General features: G+C 60.2%; 1 protein-coding gene and 1 long non-coding RNA gene across 9 annotated transcripts in view; both read left to right on the top strand.

Moving 5' to 3' along the window:
* The first annotated feature begins 56 nt into the window (after positions 1-56).
* LOC139999132 (uncharacterized) lies at positions 57-2,288 on the top strand. The gene is made up of 3 exons (XR_011804236.1): positions 57-1,281; positions 1,682-1,947; positions 2,046-2,288. It is a non-coding gene; the product is annotated as an uncharacterized lncRNA (long non-coding RNA).
* Positions 2,289-3,233: 945 nt separating this feature from the next.
* RAP1GAP2 (RAP1 GTPase activating protein 2) overlaps positions 3,234-16,891 on the top strand; it is a 74,840-nt gene continuing 61,182 nt past the window's right edge. For 2 of the 8 annotated variants that reach the window (XM_072026035.1, XM_027471918.3), the window contains exons 1-2: positions 3,235-3,388; positions 5,545-5,661. In XM_072026035.1, coding sequence (XP_071882136.1) covers positions 3,339-3,388; positions 5,545-5,661 — 167 coding nt within the window. In that variant the 5' untranslated portion in view covers positions 3,235-3,338. Of the gene's footprint in view, positions 3,389-5,544; positions 5,662-8,884; positions 9,045-16,506; positions 16,662-16,891 lie in introns of those variants that run through there. The other 6 variants (XM_072026034.1, XM_027471926.3, XM_021273393.4 and 3 more) reach the window with 6 other exon arrangements.

The raw sequence follows: 16,891 nt of genomic DNA, 5'->3' as shown, positions 1-16,891 counted from the left end.
GTGCTGACGGCGCCCGCCCGGCCGCGGCCCCGAGCACGGCGTTGGTGCCCCCCCCCCCCCCCCCCCGGGCTGTGCGGGGAGGGACCCGCGGGGCGGGGAGCCCGGGGCCGGCAGGGCACAGGGGGGCTCCCGGGGCTGTGCTCTGAGGCCGCCGCTCACCCCGCGAGGTGCGCCCTGCGGGGCGGCCGGGCCCGGTGTGCCCGCGGCCTGCCCGTGCCTCCCGGCGGGGCCCGGCAGCCCCCGGCCCCTCAGCCCGGGTCAGGGTCAGGCAGTGCCCCCGGGCCGGGCCGTGCTGCCCCCCCCCCCGCAGTGTCCGCACCGCTGTCCCCGCAGGGTGCCGGCAGCTCACAGCCCGCACTGGGGGTGTTGCAGGGCAGCCCGCACTGACGGCCCCGTGTCGCTGCCACCCCGCGTCCTTTCTGCTCCTGGGGTGTCCCCGTGCTCTGACAATGCCCGTGCCACGCACTGCGACCCGGGGTGTGCCATGGGAACAGCCCTGCTCTCTGCCACGGAACGGTCCTGCACTGCCCGCATCACACCTGCTGGTCCGGGTACGGCGTGGGGGGTCTGTGATGTCCCCGTGCTGCAGCAGGCAGCCCGGATCCCTACCTGGTGCTGGGTGCTGTGGCACAGCCTGGCTTGGTGCAGGCTGCTGGCAGAGGGAGGCTGGGCTTGGAGTCAGGACTCTTCTATGGAGAGTGAGCTTAATCCATACCAAGAGCAAAATCATCACATCAGGAGAAAAGGTGACTGGGGAGGTCCGAAGGTCTGCACACACAGACAGGAATGTACGTGGAAGCTGCTGGTTTCCGTGACTTACTCAGACATCTCTGCTTAAGGCCTCCTGGCGGGTGCAGCTGGGAGCTTTGGTGCTTCCAACACTCCTGTGTTCACACTGACTGCTGTGGGCCTTCTCTAAATTTTCTTGTAAAAAACTGAGTTTTTCTGCCATGACAGGTTGCTGTGGGGTGATGGATATTTGTCTGGGTGAGGAGGGCAGACTTCCTTGCTCAGGGAAGCACACTCTGGTTGGGGTCATCTCGCACCCATTGGTAACCGCAGGTCAGCACCTGCCCCGATGCCCTTGGTGCGCTCAGTTTGCTGTGTGTGGCAGGGCTGCTCTGTGCATCTCACTGCCGCTTCCCCCGGCTCCTGCGCTTGCTTTGGCAGTCCCGAGTTACAGACAGGGAGGGCAGGTTCTGAGCGCATCGTGTTGCACCAGATTTGTACGGCTTTCATCGATTTTCCACCGGATAAAACGCAAGCCTGCAAACGACCAAGGTCGGGCGCTCGGGGGCAGCCAGCTCAGTGCTGGGGGGGCAGCGGCGGGGAGCGGGGGTCGGGGCTGCCCAGCGCCCCACGCAGCCCCCGCTCGTGCCCGCACCGAGGCCCCCTGCGGAGGCAGGACGCCCCCCCCCGCAGGACGCCCCCAGCCCCCGGCCCCTCCGCTCGCTCGGGGGCGAGGAGGGCGCCGAGCCCCGGCCCCGCGGCAGGGTCGGAGCCTGCGGGCGGCGGCAGCGCCGGGTGTGCACTGACCCCTAGCGGCACCGGCACCGGCACCGGGAGCTCCCCGGCGGGCGGCAGCGGCTCTGAGCAGCCCAGCGAGGGGCTCCGCAGAGGGGCGGAGGGCTGAAAGCCAGAGGGGTTCGATGCGTTTAACGCTAGCCTGACATTTCCACAGGGGCTGCGAGAGATCTCACCCGCAGGGGTATTTGCTCGAGCTACGTAGTGCGATTTGCTGTCCCCCAAGGAGCTCCTGCTCTGCACCGCTCGCTGAGGACAAGCCACGGGGCTGAGCGGGGCTCCCTGCGGCAGCCTTGGGCCGGGAAATAACGGGGCCAAATCCGACAGCCTCACCTGGGTGTGCTGGCCCCAAAGGGAGACCCGCCTGTGATCGGTGTGGTGCTGGCAGTGCAAAGGGGAAAATGGGAGATGCCTGATACATTGGTGTGTGGTTCCTGTGAGACTATGCCATTTATTTATTTTTAAACCTCATCAGTTTATTTATTTTTTTTCCTAAAATAAAATTTATTTTAATTCCTTAGATCTCCCAGGCCTGCAGAACCAGGTGTGCTGGACCAGGGCGGGCTGGTTCCCTGGCGCCAGGGCAGAAGGGAGAACCTTGGCCTCTCCCACACCCGTTCTGTTCCCACCTGGCCCCATTGCTGCTTCCCCGCCTGGCCCCTGCCAGGGAGTAAGCGCTGGAGAGAAGCCGAGGGAGCACCGAGGGATCGGAGAAGGCTGCGGCCCTGCCCTGCTGGGGGCTGTGTAGGCCAGAGGGAGTGGGAGTGGGCTCACTTGCTCTCAGCCTCATTAAAATCTGTTGGGTTCAGTATAAACAACTGCCTTGTCATCATTTCAGACAAAGCGTCCAGCTCAGGACAAAGTTATTGGCCCTGCCACAGATGCTGCTCCCTGCAGCCCAGCAGGCTGCCAGCAGCTGAATGCTGTCCTGTCACTGCAGGTGCTGCTTCTGGGCTCTCCCCGAGGGAGGGTCACTGCCCACATGCACAAGACCCCGGCTGAATCCCCGTGTGTGACCCTGGGAGAGCCACAGCCTGTGCAGCCACCAGAACCCCGCACTGCTTTAGTGAGGATCAGCTGAGACAGAGGTGTTGATGTGCTCCAGGTGGGCTCAGCTCCTGCAAGAGCGGGACTCTGCAATTACTAATAAAAGGTACTTACTTGGGCTACTAATGCTACTTAATTTAAGTGAAGCTGCTGGATCGTGTACAACACCTGGCAAATGAGAACTTGCAAAATTTTGTTCTTACAAATCAGAAAAGTTAGGATGTAGGGACAGAACACGCCTTTTGTGAAACCACTTTCAGCGTGATTTGAATCTCCTTGAAATAACATCTAAAAGTAGTTCCAGTCCGTTCCCTGAGCACCAGGGGCCACCCGTAACCGCACCAGAGGGGGGCACAGCCGGGACCCCCGGGCTTTGCAGCGCTCGGTGGGGACTCGCTGAGCGCCGGCTCCGGGACGCACCCGTTCCCTGGGGGCCACGGGGGGGGGGGGGTGCGCGCCCCCGCTGCCGGTCCCGCGTGGTGCCCGCCTGGTGCCCGGGGCGGCCGGCGGGGAGCGGCCCTGCGGCTGCTTTACGTAACGGGGCCGCCGCCGGGGCACCGGGGCCGGGCGCGGGGTGCGGGGAGCGGCGCCAGGGGGAGCGCGCAGGGCCCGGCCGCTCCGCACCGCCCCGCACCGCCCAGCCCAGCCGCGGCGCTGCCTCCGCGCTGCCCGCAGCCGGGACCCGCACCGGGACCCGCACCGGGAGCGCCCCGGGGCTCCGCTCCCCGCCCCGCCTCGCCGTGCGGCGCCGAGCCCCGAGCGGTGACATGGCCTCGGGCAAGGCGGCGGGGGAGCGGCGCTGGGAGCTGGTGCGCTGGTGAGTGGGGCCGGGGGGGACGGAGGGGTCCCGGGCGGTGGGGGCCGCGGGAGGTGCCCGGGGGTCCCCGCTGGGCCGGGTCGGGTCGGGGGTCCCCGCGCACGGCGGGGGCGCACTCTGCGCGGTGGTCCCGGCTTGGGTGTGCGGGGCAGCCCCCGGTGCTGGGGCGGGCGGGGCAGGCCGGTGCTCTGCTGGGGGGGGGGCACCCAGCCCCTCCCGGCACCCCGAGGGTCGCGGAGCAGCCCCAGGCGCGGGGGGCACCGGGTGCTGGGATGGGGACGTGCCCCCGGGCAGGGAAGGGGCAGCCCCGGGTGGGGGGCGTTCGTTTGGGGCGCAGTGGAGGTAGAGGAGGGTCAGGGACCCAAAGAGGTTTGGTGTCCGGGGAAATGTCCCAGCCCGGCACGGGAGAGCTGGGGGGCACCGGCAGCGTCCTGGTCCCACGCACACCGGGCTGGTGTGGCTGCCCCCGGGATGTCTCGGGACACGCGTGGGTGTTTGGGGAGCATCGTGGCTGCTGCCGTGGGGCTGAAGGGGTCTGAGGCGGCCGTGGTGCGCGGGGACCCGCTGCTGCTGGGGATGGAGTGCTCGGAGCAGCTGGGACAGGCTGACATTGCAAACAAGCTTTCTCTGTATCTTTTGATTTTTAATTGTGTAGTTTGTGACGTCCAGAGCGTGTGACTTTTGAGCAGGGCGCTGTAGCGATGCCAGGCTGTGAATGGAGTGGCTCCGGGTGACAATGCCCTGCTGGTGACGCGGGAGCTGGGAACGGGCCCAGGGCTTGTCCCCATGTCCCAGCTGCGGCTGGGAGCCCCGCGAGCCTGGGCAACTGCCAGAGTGGGAACCATTGCAAGGTTATTCCACAGTGTTTTTTTTTTTTTTTTTAATTATTTATTTATTCTTTTTTTTTTTTCCTTTTATTTTTTTTTTTCGTTTTCTCCTCCCCTTGGCAGCCCAGAACACCTTTTCTTGCACACTTAGACACAAAATATTATAATGGCTGCTTTGCTTGGCTGTTCTGCCATCCCTCTTTTCCTTCTCCTTCCTTCCCCCAAATCCCTCTGGCTTTCCTGTCAGTGCTTTTGCAGCACTATTACGTGCAAGAGCTGTCAGGGAGCACTGGGACTGCACTGCCCTTGGTTCCTTATACCAAGAAACCCAGCAGGTCAGCTTGTCCTGGAGACTCACCAGGAGCCTCCCTGGCTTATTTCTGCTGGGGCTGCGCCCTCCTGATTGCCCTTTCCTCTCGGCTTCTGTTTGTCCCAATTAATGGGCACAGGAAGTGAAATTCCATGTGAGTGTGTGTGTGTGTGTGTGTGTGTGTGTCTCCAACCAGTGCTACAGAGGTTTTAAATAATTAATCACTTGCTGATGAAATTCCATATTCAGAGGCAGGCGTGTGAAGTGCAGCTGGCTGTGGGGAGGCAGGCAGCAGAGGTTCCCACTGAAGGATGGGAACAACTGCAGTTACATCTTGCTCACGTAATGGAGAACCCACACTTCTTTAATCAAAATAATAACCATTGATTCATCACTTGAATACTGTTTAATAAGCTTCAACATCTGGCCTGACATTCAGAACAATGTTAGAAAGGCATTAGTCTGCTCTGGGAGCTGGTAGCAGTGCTGGGGGCTCGGCGTGCCTGCGGGCAGGGCGGGGGGGATGCGCGGTGGCTGCCGGCCGTGCCCCCGCTTTTCTGTGTGTGGCTGTAGGAGTGGGGCTGGCTGAGGGGTGTCAGGGGGGCTGCAGCTGGCGGCAGCTCCATGGGCACTGGGCTTGGGGCACAGGAACCCCTGCGAGGCTCCGCGCTGCATCTGCCCCCGCTTCTCTTGGGGCCACTGCTCCTGGTGGCAGCAGGGCCAGGAGCGAGGGTGGCCGGGGGGTCCCTGTCCCTGAAGGTGCCTGGGAGCTGAGCCCTGTCGGGGCTGCGGCAGCGTGCCCGTGGGAACAGCGGCTGCTGGGTGGGGGGACCCCGCAGGGAGGTGGTCAAATGGGCAGTAATTTTGCTGCTTTCATTAAGGAACACACAATTATTACTATTACTGTCTCCCTTCCATCCTTAGGCAGCGTTTCTGAGCCAGTTGCTCCCCGTGTCCTGCATCTCCCTCTCCCATCCTGCGCTAATGAATATTTCAGTCTGTCTTGTTGTTATTTTTAGGTACGTGAGAGAGGGCCGGTTTCGGATCGAGGAGAGGACGCTGACGGCTTTCCAGTGGCTGTACTCCCCACAGCAGCATCGCATCGTCAGCCGGGCGGACCTGGGCTCGCCCAGCAGGTACCGGGGGTGCGGGAAGCACGGCACGGCCCCATGGGGCTGCCCCTGCCACCCCTCACCGTGAGCTCCTGCGGTGCGGCCGGAGCTCTGCTGGGTCTCAGCCTCTGCTCCTGGGGCCCTGCAAGTGTCTGAGGCTGGGCCCTGCTTCAGAACAAGGCTCTGGGAGCGGTGGTTGCAGACAGGAACCTGGTGTGAGCACACCTCTGGTTCGGAGCAGCAGAAAGGGCAAACTGCTGCCTGCCTCCCCAGGCTCCCTCCTGCAAACCCCGTGCCTTTGGTCGGGCACATCACCTGCTGAGGACCTGCTTAATGCATGTAGCACAATTTCCTCCAAAACTCATTGCAAATATGGCTTGGAGCCACATTGTGGGGCTGTGCCATGGCTTTTTCTGCCTCTGATGCATATGCATTGCTGTCGCTTTAGATCCGAGTGTTTGGTGATAAAATGTCATTACCATAAAAGCCTCCTGGGCCTCCAGAAACCTATAGTGCAGCGCCTATTTCCCTGCTTGCTAAGAGTGGAAAACACACAAAAAACAAAAAGCAAACCCACCTCCCCCTGTGGCTACGTGGCTGAAAGCTTTTCCCTCTGTATTGCAGCAGATCTGCTAGGAGAGCCCTTAAGAGCCTCGAAGCACTCACCTGCCCAGAGCAGCCCGAGGGGAGGGGGGGGGGGCTGGGGGTGCCCCTGGGCTCTGCTCCCAGGGCCCCTCGCAGGGCGCAGCAGGGCACGGGGTGCAGGAGGTGCCTGGCTCCCAGCACGAGCTGCTGCTGCCAGCTGGCTCCTGAGGTGGTGATTCCTTTGCTTTGTGAAAAAAATCCAAATTACCGTGCTGGCTATTGATTTTTAACTGTTTTTTGCAAATTGCTGTCAAAGTTCACATTAATCTCACCGTTGAGGTGTGTACATCGCGCGGAACTTAAATGCATGTAATGTGATTTATAATTAGTGTTTAGTGCTACTGGAGCTGATTCCACCAGATCCGTTTGATTTTCCCAGAGGGCTGGGAAGTCACCTGGAGGGCTCGGGAGGCGCAGGAGGGGCAGGCGCTGAGCTCTGCTCCCTGGGGACAGGAGGTGTTAGGGCAGTGTCTCAGACACAGGGTCTGGTTTTTGGGTGGTGCTGCGTGGAGCCAGGAGCTGCACTCGATGAACCTTGTGGCTCCCTCCCAGCTCAAGGTATTGGGTGGCTGTGACACCAGTGGCCAGCTCTGAGTGGTGCCTGCATCCCTGCCAAGGGACAGGTTCACGTTGGCAGCAGGTGAGTGGGGGGTATGGGGTGGGGCTCGGGCTGGCTGTCACCTCCTGTGCCACGTCTGCAGGGTGAGCAGGGTACCCCCACACAGCGAGCCCAGCGCTCCCTTTGAGCAGTGTTTTAGGCAGGTTCCCACCTGCCTGTTAAAATTGAAACAATTAAAACACCTCCCGTTGGCCTGAGCTCCCGTGGTGGCTGAGGCAACGTCCCCAAGGGTTTGTGCCGGGCTCTGCCACCCACCCTCAGCTCACTGCGCTGTGCCCCACACTGCTCCATGGCCACCCCCAGCCTGCTTCGGGGCACTGCTTACGGGGTGGCCCCTGCGAGCCTGCTCTGGGACAGCAGGGAGGAGTCAGCTGCCTGTTGGGGATGTCTTTAGGCCTGCTGCTGATCAGGGATGTCTCTGGCAGAATGGAATAGGAGTTGTGTTTGGATTACGCAGTCAGCAGTGCAAGCAAAGCACCACGGAGGGGAGGGAGGCTGTAACACAGCTGAAGGCTGGTGGCACCACCGTCCCCTTTGGTGGGCAGGAGTGAGATGCTCACCCCAGTGCACCACGCGCTGCCGTGGAGGCGTCGCTCAGGGGGTGTTTTTGTGCCCTGGGTGGCACAGTGGTGCCGGGGTGCTCAGCCGCATTGCAGGCTGTCACGTTAGCTATCGTCACGTCAATCGGATCCGGGGCTTTATGTCACGTTTGCTTCTTGTTCTGTGCGTGATGGTGGTGGGACAGCTGAACGAGAGGACGGGTGATCCATTGGAAGGCTTAATGTAACAGGTGTTTTATTGGTTTTATTATTTATACAAATTAATGGTCTCAGTCGAGCAGCACTTGAGGAGGGATGAGAGCATGCAGCCCTTCCCTGCTGGCTTTTTTCTTGTCCTGGTACCACAAACACTGCCGTGTGGGGCAGGCAGCTCCTGCGGGACACTTTGCTCTAACAGCACCCTGCGGGATGCCCACGCTGTGCTTCGATACCACGCTCTTGGACCTTTTGCACTCATTTGGGCCGGGATGCTGGAGGTGTTCCTGCACCCGCTACTGGGGAGCACCACGCTGGGTATGGGGCTGGCAGTGGGGAGGAGAGCTGGGTGGCAGAGGCCGCTGTGGTTTTCACGAGCTGCGTGGTTCTCGCTGGGCATGGGCAGGACATGGCACAGGGAGCTGCGAGCCCCGCGCTGAGCGGCCTCATAGCTGAAGTCACTCCCTTGGGATTTATTGCTGTTAGATGTCAGTGGTGCCAAAAATGGGAATTCTGTTGGTTTCACTAATTCTCTTCAGAACCCGGTGGAACCAAAGTGATGCAGCGTGGATTGATAGGAGCACCGCATGTCCAGGAGCATCCTATGGGTTCTGCTGGGTAACAGCAATGTGGTGCTGTGCCAAGTGCCCTGTGAAGCAGGCAGGGTGGCCCTACACCTGGCCCCATTGGCTGGAGGAGGAATTCTGCCTGCCAGTTCAGTGGATCCAGATTTTAGCCCTGGAAATTCCTGCCTGGTCCCAGCCAGTGTCTGTCTTCAATTCAGCCATAACGGATGAAAGGGCTCACACATAAAGGCTGAAGTCTGTTTTGCAACTGAATCCAAAGATTTTTTTTCTCCTTTTTTTTTTTCCTTCTTCCCACTCCAATAGCCTTCCCTGCCTCCCTCTCTGCAACAGCCCTTTTGCCCTGAAAGCTCCAGGGAGGTTGGGGTGCGATCCCCAGCTTTCGCTGGTGGCTGTCACCCCGGCGGGGCTGCAGAAGCCCCCGGTGACACCACTGCACACCCTGCTGAGAGCCCGCTGCCTCTGGACCTCGTCCTCCCCTTGGGGCAGGGACGCGGCCCCAGCCCTCAGCCCTGAGCTTGGTGCTGCGGGGCGAGGCGTGCGGCTGTGCTGGGCCCCGGGGGGCTGCGGGCGCGCAGCTGTGCCCGCACCCCGTGCTGAGCCACCAGCCCCTCCTGCTCGTGGCCGCGGCCGTGCTCGCCGCGAGGTGAGCGGAGCTGGGCGCAGTGCTGGGAACGGCGCTGCGATAGCTGCAGCTGCGCTTCGGGGCTGCCGTGGGGTGGAGAAATTCCCTTTCCCTGCCTTTATCCGGCGCTGATGCTCGCCGTGTTAGGCTTGCACAGAGAGAGCAGCCAGAAAATCAAGGTAAGATGCTTCTGAATCTCTCTAAATCTGAGCTGCCATCACGATGTACGGCAATATTTAAATAGCATGTGGGGACTGGAATATAGACAAGTATGATGAGCCTTTAGCAGCAAATATTTAAATCTGTATTTGTCCTTGTTTTTACCCTGGGTGGGCTTGCCTGGATGTAAATGTGAGGCACAGCTGGGAGGTCTATTGTTGAAATGCCTTCCAGTTCTTGGTTTCTGTTTGCGTTTAAATATGTAAGGACTACTTCAGGCATGCAGACTTTCTGTGTCAGGCATGGGGATGGGGAATATCCAGGAACGTGCGAGCTGTGTGCCCGCGTGTGGCAGTGTCTCGGCGGGGTGGCTGCCAGTGCTTTTGTTAAATACTGAAAATTCAAAGGAGCAACTCCGGAGAGCTTTCCAGCGCTCTGCTTGTATCTGTCTCTGGGGGATTGCGATGGTTGGTGTTTGCCCCACTGCTGGTGGGGCTGGGGGGAAGGTTGCACTGCTGCCTTAGCAGGGCACCTCATTGCCAAGGAGCCCGCGATATTCTGTGCATTTGACAGAAATAGGACATGGGAAGAGATTGTTCCGACCGCGTCCCTTTGCTAGCCCAGGGCACCCTTTGCGGGGGTAACCCTCCTCCCCTCTGCTTTTGAGCAAGATCTCTCGCTTATCTCTGCCAGACAAGAAAGCACCATGTCTGCTCGGCAGGCAGGGCAGAGCACCGTGCTTCTCTTTATCCTGCTCATCTCTGCAGGCAGAGCGTGAGCGGCAGCCCAGTGTGGGAGCTGACAGCGGGGCTGGTAAGGGCTGCACGAGCCTGTCGTTTGCATCCCTGGTGTACGCAGGACATGAGATGAATCCTGCTGGCTACTGTCTTATTTCCTCATCTTTTGCATGCTCCAGCCTCTGCTGTTTTATTTCAGATTGCTTGTTGCTTTAGCAGCACAGGGGACATAATATCTGTCCACACGGAGTGATGTATTGAGGGCTGGAAACGAGCCAGCGAGTCTAAATTCAGATTCAACAAGAAGTGTGATTCCAGACGGCAGGCTCACTCTTGGCGTGCACCAGCTTTAACAAATATTTCTTTCTCCCTTTGCAGCTGATTCTTCCCAAAGGGCAGTTCACGATACCCACAGCAGCAGAGCTGCTCCCCTTTGCTGATATCTGTTTTGTCATCCTTCCTTCCTTCCTTCCTCCCTCACCACTCAGCCTGTCTGTGTGGTGGCAGGGTCCTGGGGGCTGCTCAGAGTCCATCTGCTTCTGCTGCCTCTCTTCTACCTGGCGTTGGGCTGCTCTGTTTGTCATTAGTGGCTGCTGTGGAAACAGGAGCAGGACTTCAACAGCAACACCACCAGGAGGAATTTTTTTTTCCAGGAGCTAAAAACAGCTCCTTCTCCCCAGACCTCTCTGCGGTTTCGTGGGGGTAGATGAATCCCTGCTCAGCCTTAACATCTGCCTCCAAGCTGGATGCCAAGCCAGAAAGAGCTGTGCCTTGGTTCTGATTTGAATCTAGCCCAGATACTGCAAAACCCACCCAAAATGGTGGAAAAATACAGGTGATGTTGGCAAGATCTAGCAAGGTTTTGACAAGCTTGTGTCCAAATCTGGGGCGTGTGGTTTGCAGTGTTTAGATGGAGCCCTGCACAAGTTTGGCCTTGAATCCGGTGCCGCTTGCTGCCTACACCTGACCCGGTGCCAGCGCATCTGGCTGCAGGCAGTGGCTCCTCACCCACCTGCTCGGGGGCTCGGGGAGCGCGGCAGCGAGGGGCGAGGGTGCCCGCGGGCTGCCCACCGCTGTGGCAGCGCCCCGTGGGACGGCTTCGTGAGGGCACTGAGCACCGCTGCGGGCTGCTCCCTGGTGCTGCTGGCAGGGGGCTGTCCCAGGAGTTCCTTGTGTTCAAAGCTCATAAACCTCCTTGTTCCCAGCCGAAACACGCTCGGGTCTCTCTAAGGCCTGTGCTTTCCTCCCACCCCGCATTTTGCCAGTCCTGGTTTTCAGTGTAAGCAGTTCTTTTTCTGTCTTGCCACAGTTTCTCCACAGACTGGTGGCGCACCCCCTGCCAGCCGGCTGTGTCAGCCAGGCCGAACGCTCACAGTGACCCTCGGCTGCCTCCTGTGCTGCTGTGGGGGTGCTGTGCATGCTATGGGGACAATCTGGGGGAGAACAGCAGGAATTGGGGTCTGTCAGGTTTTGCCCTAACACGCCTTCCCTCAGCAAGGCCACGAAATGCTGGGTGAGCGGACGAGCTCCCGCTCCTCGTGGTGCTGGGGCCACGGCACGGCCGGGTGGCAGATGTGGGGTGGCCGCAGGGGTGGCACCGGGCATGGGGCTGCACCGCGGGGACGTGGTGGCAGCGGTGCCTGCCCGGCGCTGCCCTGCCTTGCACGTGGGCTTCCCTCGCACGATGCTTGCACGCGCTGTGTGAGCGGGCACAGAAAGCTCTGTGCTGGGTGCCCCGGGGAGGTGCTGCCCATGGGCACCAGGGGCTGCTGCTTGTCTGAGGCATCCTCCTGAGGGCTGAGAGGGGCAGGGGGGCTGCGGCTGGGGGTAGGGGCGGACACGCAGCACATCCGTGAGCTTGAACAGGTTCTTCCTAAAGGGAGAGCTTCTGTGGGGAATTTCATCTCCTCGCTAGCGAGATGGAGATCTGAAATGCAAGAGCCTGAGAAAAACAGCTACATCGTGCGCCAAAAGGTTCAGATTCGTAGTGGACCAGAATAGTTACTGAGGGACCGGCGGTCTGTGAGGTGGTGTGGGTCTCACCTGATGGCAGTGCTGTGAGCAGCGCCCGGCTGCAGTGAAGAGCGGGGCCGGGCGCTGCTGGGACACAGCAGCTGCCCGTGTGTGCCCCACAGGGAGCTGCCTGGGGCAAGCGCTGGGCTAGGGGAGGGCAAGCTCAGTGCGGCTGCAGCTGCCTGCAGAGCGATGCGCTGAGTGGTGGCTGCCTGGAAGAGCACTTCAAAGCCACGTTGGTAGAATGGACGACAGGACAACGCATCGCCCGGGGTGCAGGGACGAGCCCCTGAGCTGTCAGCTGCAGGGAACGGCCTCAAAACCGTGGAAGCTGTGCTGGAGCCTGGGCTGTGCCGAGTTGTGTGGGGCCTCAGCGCCTGCAGGGACGAGACCCGTGGGGCTCCCCCTGCACTCCATCTGCTGTCCACACGGGAATGCTGCAGGTGCAAAGCGAGCTCCCGAACCTGGCCCTCAGCACCCCCGTCAGCACAGTGCCCTGTGCCCCAGCTGCATGGCCGGGGGTGCCGCACGGCCTCCATCCCCCCTCCGGGCACTTGCAGCGGGTGCTTTCTCCCCGTTGCCTGTTCCTTGGGCTGGGGGTGCTCCAAACAGAGCGGCCTTGTTAGTGTGTAAGAAGGCAGCCACTCACTGACATGCTGAACTTCCTCCTTGTTTTCTGGCCAGTTGAGCATTTTGCTGGGAATCGGCTCTGCATTTCGGTGTGCGTGTGTGTGCAGTTGTTGCTCTGTTTGGCCGGCTGCTCCTCCCGGTTAAGCCCCAGATGTAATGAGCCTTCTCTAATGACTTTAACAAACGGGTTTTAGATAAACAGGCTGGGCTCCATCCCTCCCCGGTCGCTGCCTGCTGTTCCCCACCAACAGCTCCGCCTGACCGCCGCAACGAGCGGCCCCGTGGCTGCCGCAGGTGCCGGTGCTCCCTGGGAGTCTCCGTGCCTGGCTGCCTGGTACCAGAGGTCGCCTCGGGGGGACGAGCAGCGCTGCCCCCCCGCTCGCAGTTGGTTTCGGCAGCAGCGAGAGCGCCGTGGCAGCTGGTTAATGGTGCAGACCTGTGGGCTATCGAGCAGGAAACAGCCTCCTTGAAAAGCAAGGTTTAAAACCCTGGCTTGTGGGAAGCTGCTGTTCTAGGCTTTGAGTTCCTCTCTTCATTTTACTTTACCACAAAGGAGAGAAAACGCTGTTAAAAATACTTCATGTACTGAGTCAGAATTAATTCGGACTCTGTTTTCTTTTGCTGTGTATATCGAGGCTGATGATGTGCACAGCGTGTTCTTCCTGCCAGGACAAAATCTAATATTTCTGGGTGCCCACAACCTTCCTTAGAATCATAATGGGAAGATGAATACCCTCAGTGCACCGCATACAATATTAAAACACTAATGATGCAATCAGTCTCTCTTAGCCTGAACAACAAAGGGAAGAATTACGCTGCCCTTCCTGGGCAGAACTCGGCTCTGGCTGCGTGGGCTGTTTGCTGCCTGCAGGGACGCGGTGCCAGCCCTGCCCTGCCCGCGCCGGGTGCTCGTCCCTCAGCCGGGTAGCGCTGTCCGTGCTGAGGAGCCGTACGGGCACCCTGTGCTGCCTCCTGAGCATCTCACCAGCGGTTGCAGTTCCTATTTTTCTATTTTTTGCATCTAAAATCTGGTCTGTGCCTATCCTGCAGCAGCTGCTGGATCACCTCTCTGTGGGCCTGGAGCAGCTGGTGGGGTTTGTGCCCCACGCTGCAAAGCGCCCTGCAGGCTGCAGCCACGCTGGAACCGGGAGGCCTGGCTGCTGCGCCCCCGTGCTGCTGTCCCCCGGCCCCTCGGACCCAGGCTCTCCATCCATGAAGGTTTCTGGGCTGGTGCTGCACTGAGCTGCCCCCTCCACATGGCTCAGCCCCGATGGCGTGGCCCCTCCACGTCACCGCCCGCAGCTGGGCACCGGGGGCACAGCTCCATGGCCCCGGGGGGGCTGCCTGCTGCGGCCGTCGGCTCCAGCGCACTGGCAGCGTTCTGCCTCTTGTAAACAGCCCCGCAACCCCGCAGTTTGTGCTCATAAAGCTTTAATGCCATGCACTTGTCAGCATGCTGTTATTACCGCAGCCTCTCGCTCCCTCCCCTGTCTTGCTCCTTTGTTGTGCTCGCTTGGTGTGCACGACGGAGCCACCCAGAGCTCGGGCACCTCCTGCCCGCGAGGCCCCCGCGGCAGCGAGCAGATGGCAGCGGCTCCGGGGGGCAGGACGGGGAGCGTGCCAGGTAGCTGCGATGCCTGGTGCGCCAGGAGAGCTTGGCTTTATTCGTGTGCTTGTTAACAACTTGATTCACTGCTGCCAGCTGCACAGCACCTCCCTCGTCCTCTCCAAAGGCAGGGGGCAGGGACGCAGCGCTCACGGCCTCAAGTGTGGAGCGGAGCAGATCTGGGCCTCGGTGGTGAGTCAGGCGCGATGTGCTCTCCTGGTTTTGTCAGAGACCCCTTGGGAAATTTTAATTTTGTCTCGTGCAGATGGTACCAAGGAGGCATCTTCCCCCAGGCTTTTGTTTCCTAGATTTGGCCGATCAATTATGATTTGGCTGCATCTGCTCTGAAAGGAGGAGTTTTCTTTTTTTTCCTCTGTTTTTTTGAGCCCAACTGTGTGAAATACCTCGGAGGGAAGAGGCAAAGCAAGAGAATGAATGTCACTGCAGACAAACTCCAGCAGGCGACACGGCGCTGGCAGGTGCCTCGTGCCTCCTGCCTGGGGCAGGCGCTGCTGCGGTCCCGCTCCGTGTGCGTGCTGCGGGGGCGCAGGGTGCTCGCGGCTCTGATGTGAGGTGGTTGGAACCAGGTGGCTTGTTGGGGTGACTCTGAGCTCTGCTTGGCCCAAATGCCCATTTCCGTGTATCTGCCGGAGTTGGTTTAACTGCTGAATGTAGAGGTCTCTAAATTAATATTCAAAACAATTGATGTGTCTGCTGCGGGCCCCCCCGGCTGCCCGGCGCTCGCTGCGCCGCTTCCCTGCAGCCCTCGCTGTTTACGCGGTGCCTCCTACGGCTCTGAGCCAGCGAGTTCACACGGGGACTGAAGTGGCAGGACGAGATGCACTAATTGGTGCTTACAGCACTGCAAGAGCCTGCTTTTAAATGAAGAGCTGCCTGCTTTCCCTTGCTTTCCAAGCTGTTTCTGGTGTGATGTGACTCTAGGTTGATGCTTCCTATCACTGCTGCCGCTACCTGCTGCTGCACCGGTATTTGCAGGGTGTGCTGGAGCTGCTGCAGCTGTGTTGTGATGCACTGCAGAGCTCAGCCATGCGGGGAAGCTCCCTGCTGCTATATTCAGGCGTGGAAATTGTGAGCAGCTCGGGAGAGCTGGGCAGAAATCCACTGGTGTATGTGTAAGAGACGTGACCTAGGGGAAGCTGAAGGAACAGCTAACGTTGTGCTGCTGCTGTTGCAAAGCTTTAACGTGGAGTATGAGGTTGGAAGCAAATGTGCTCCCCACAAATATGTTCTCCAAATGCTTCATGGTACCTAAATTGCAGCATTCAAGCAAGCAGCATATTTTGGATATATTTTTTTTGTAAACGTCCTTAAGAACTCTAAAATGCAAAGGATTTCCATCATATTTCATCCCTTTCAGGAGAGATTGCTGTGGGCTGGAAAGTGGGAGTTGGGATGGCTGGATTTCAATCCTAGCTTTTTCCCTGGATGTTATTTCTCTCTCCAGCCCCCTAGTTCCCCCTCCTTTCACACATCAGACAGAATCCAAATGCCTCTCGATGTAACGCTGTCGGGTGCTCGGAGGAGAGCCTTACTGCCAGCAGCCCCTGCTGCCCGGCCGCCCCAGGCCGAGGGGATGCTCCCTGTGAGCACTGGGATCGTGCTGCCTCACTGCAGTACAGGATGGGTGCTCACGGCCATGAGCCTTAGTGCTGAGGATGGGGAGCAGGCTGAAAGGGGCTCGCTGCGGGGGCTGTGGGTGCCCAGGGGCCATGGTACAGCCACCCGTCTCGCCTCCAGCACGGGCTGTGCTGCTCCTGCTGTGCCCGAGTGCTGTTGCAGGACAGCCGCTTGTTTTCTTGGGACTTTGTAATTTATGGAAGCTCCAACCCAGCTAGAGGTCAGCATTTGCATTTAAATGGCTTTTCCAAAGCCTGGTTGTACAAAGACTGTGTTTTTTTGGTAGTGGTCAGGCTGCAGATACACGCTGCGGTTGTACTGGAGCTGGTGAGCAGCCCAAGGAGAGAAAACCCCGGTGGCAGCTGCCTGGTGGCCGGGTGGAGCAGGCTGGGACAGCCCCATGGGTGGTGCTGCCGCAGGGCAGGAGCCCCTGGGTGGGCGGTGGGAGCTGGAGCAGAATCTGCTGGGGAGCAATATTCCACTGGAGGAGAGGCAGTGGGGTTCTTGGTTCCTCAGATTCAGTGCTTTGGGTGGGATTTCCCATGAGCTGCAAGGGTGGGTCAGGATCCCCCGCTGAGACGACCCTGCAGCTCCAGGGGCAGCAGCTGTGAAAGCCGCCTGTGGTCGGGTGGTGTTGGCTGGTGCCTGTGAGCAGGACGCCCTGCACCGGGCCCGCCGCGTGCTGCTGAGCGGCTCTCGTTAGGAGAAATACGATATTTGCAGCGTAAGGTTGTGAAAAGCCTGAGGCCAAAAACAAAAACAAAAAAAAAAAAAAAGGAAATGACTTTTTCTGGTGTGTGTGTGTGTGCATGCGCCTCTGCGAGGCGGCTGACCTGGAGGCGTCGGGGTCCCCCGCCCCGGCGCAGCAGGCACTGCCAGGAAGCGCCGCGGTGGCCGTGCTGTGCAGCCGTGCTGCCGGCCCTGCTGCGTGCCCCTGCCTGCGGCACCCGGCGGTGCCCAGCAGCCACCATGTTCCACAGAAAGCGCAGCGTCTCCTTCGGCGGCTATGGCTGGTGGGTGGCTTTCGCTTCAGCACCCTGCTCGCTCGCGGCTTTTCTTCCCTCTTTGGCTTCTCTGGGGCCATTCGGGTGAGGAAGCACCGCGGGGCCCTGCCGGCACAGCACCAACGCTGGGCAGGACGCGCTTCTCCTGGTGCCCTCAGGGAGCCCAGCGCGGCACCAAGGGGAGGGTGCTGCGGTGCCCGGGGAAGCGCCCGTGGGGCTCGTGGTGGGTGAGCACTAGT

Source organism: Anas platyrhynchos, chromosome 20, assembly GCF_047663525.1.
Source record: "Anas platyrhynchos isolate ZD024472 breed Pekin duck chromosome 20, IASCAAS_PekinDuck_T2T, whole genome shotgun sequence".
Classification (NCBI taxonomy): domain Eukaryota; kingdom Metazoa; phylum Chordata; class Aves; order Anseriformes; family Anatidae; genus Anas; species Anas platyrhynchos.
Note: the sequence above shows the minus strand (reverse complement) of the source record. Positions and strands in the feature narration are given on the sequence as shown.